General features: G+C 51.3%; 1 protein-coding gene across 1 annotated transcript; it reads right to left on the reverse strand.

Annotated features, from left to right (window-relative positions):
- Positions 1 to 256: 256 nt before the first annotated feature.
- Positions 257 to 1,315, reverse strand: LOC134057389 (olfactory receptor 14J1-like). The gene has a single exon (XM_062514377.1). The coding sequence runs from the start codon at positions 1,187 to 1,189 to the stop codon at positions 257 to 259; it is 933 nt and encodes a 310-aa protein (XP_062370361.1). The 5' UTR covers positions 1,190 to 1,315.
- Between the last annotated feature and the right edge of the window lie 707 nt (positions 1,316 to 2,022).

The following is a 2,022-nucleotide window of genomic DNA, read 5'->3' on the forward strand; positions in this document are numbered from 1 at the left end:
TGGGCATCTATGGAGGAAACTTTGCTGCTAGAGAGATCCTTTTGTTCATTAGAGACACTTAGAGCACAGCTACTCACTGACACACTCTGTGGCCACTATGAAGGTGGAGAGAAACAAAATTATAACCTGCACAATCTACAAATTTCCTTTGTGGACAATATAAAAAAACAAAGGAAGAAAATTCCACAACCAAACTAACAAGAAGTATTCAAAATTACTTTTATTACGAGTGATTTGAGAAAATTGGCCCCCCCGTTCAATGTTTATGAAATCCTCGTGCCAGCAATCTCCACACTGCAGCTTTGAGCTCCTGGTTCCTCAAGCTGTAGATGAAGGGGTTCAGGGCTGGAGGCACCACTGAGTACAGAACTGACAGTGCCAGGTCCAGGGTTGGGGAGGAAATGGAAGGGGACTTGAAGTAGGCAAAAAACCCAGTGCTGAGGAAAAGAGAGGCCACGGCAGGGTGAGGGAGGCAGGTGGAAAAGGCTTTGTTCCGTCCCTGCTCAGAGGGGATCCTCAGCACAGCCCTGAAGATCTGCACATAGGAGAAAACAATGAACACAAAACAACTAAAATACAGAAATGCACTTAGCACAATGATCCCAAGTTCCCTGAGGTAGGATTTGGAGCAGGAGAGTTTGAGGATCTGGGGGATTTCACAGAAGAACTGGCCCAGGGCATTGCCATGGCACAGGGGCAGGGAAAATGTATTGGCTGTGTGCAGCAGGGAATAGAGAAAGGCACTGGCCCAGGCAGCTGCTGCCATGTGGGCACAAGCTCTGCTGCCCAGGAGGGTCCCGTAGTGCAGGGGTTTGCAGATGGACACGTAGCGGTCGTAGCACATGATGGTCAGGAGGGAAAACTCTGCTGAGAGGAAGAACACAAAGAAAAACACCTGAGCAGCACATGCAGAGTAGGAGATGTTGTTGGTGTGCCAGAGGGAATTGTGCATGGCTTTGGGGACAGTGGTGCAGATGGAGCCCAGGTCAGTGAGGGCCAGGTTGAGCAGGAAGAAGAACATGGGGGTGTGCAGGTGGTGGCCGCAGGCTACGGCGCTGATGATGAGGCCGTTGGCCAGGAGGGCAGCCAGGGAGATGCCCAGGAAGAGGCAGAAGTGCAGGAGCTGCAGCTGCCGCGTGTCTGCCAATGCCAGCAGGAGGAAGTGCCTGATGGAGCTGCTGTTGGACATTTCTGCACTCTGGGCATTGTGGACTGTTCAAATAGACATTGACAAGTTGGTGTCAATTTCTCTGACTCAGTCCTATGCTATTTCTTTTTGAATCCCCCTAAAATACTGTTCTTCCTATGGAGAAACTTTGCTTAACTTTTTGAACTTGGGGACTGTTGCTGCTTATTTACTGCCTCATCTTTAGCAGTGCTATCAGCCTGGACACTGAGGAGCACAGATGGCAAACAGAACTCCCTGTGCCTTTTGCTCCTTACAGCTTCCTCTGTTTCTGGGTGATTGCACTTAATGCATCCTTGAAAAAAGAAGTAGCCTTTTTAAAGCCTCCAATTCCAAAATAATTTTCCCTAAACTCTTTTTTTTTTTTTTTTCCCCTCTGTGCAGATGGACAGAGAAAGAGATACCCAGAGTTGCTCTGGCTCTCTGCTGCCTGGAGTAGTGCCTATTATGGGAGCTGTTTCTCTGTTTCCAAGGCTTGTCCCTGCCAGTGCTGCCAGAGCCCAGCCCAGCCCTGGGGGCTCAGCTCTGCCCTGCAGACCCCTCCCAGCACAGGGCACTGCCCAGGGGCATCTCCCTGGCAGCAGGGCCTGAAGGGCAGCTCAGATAAACTGAGGTGCTGCAAGCCAAGGTGCTGCTGCTGCTGTCTGTAGGCAGAGCAGGCTGAGGAGGAGGCACTTTGTGAGGCAGATCTGAGGCACATCTGCTGATGCCCAGTGGGACAGTGCAGGAGTCTCAGGGACACAGACACACCTGACAGCCCCTTTGCCTTGCCTTGAGGAGAGAGCTGAGAGCAGCCCTGGCCATGCAGCAGCATCTCCAGAGCAGGAGGAATCTGC

The sequence above is a fragment of the Cinclus cinclus genome, unplaced genomic scaffold (assembly GCF_963662255.1).
Source record: "Cinclus cinclus unplaced genomic scaffold, bCinCin1.1 SCAFFOLD_32, whole genome shotgun sequence".
Lineage (NCBI taxonomy): Eukaryota > Metazoa > Chordata > Aves > Passeriformes > Cinclidae > Cinclus > Cinclus cinclus.

What these genes read in the sequence shown, in the direction of transcription:
- LOC134057389 (XM_062514377.1), bottom strand. Translation starts at nt 1,189, where the DNA reads ATGTCCAACAGCAGCTCCATCAGGCACTTCCTCCTGCTGGCATTGGCA.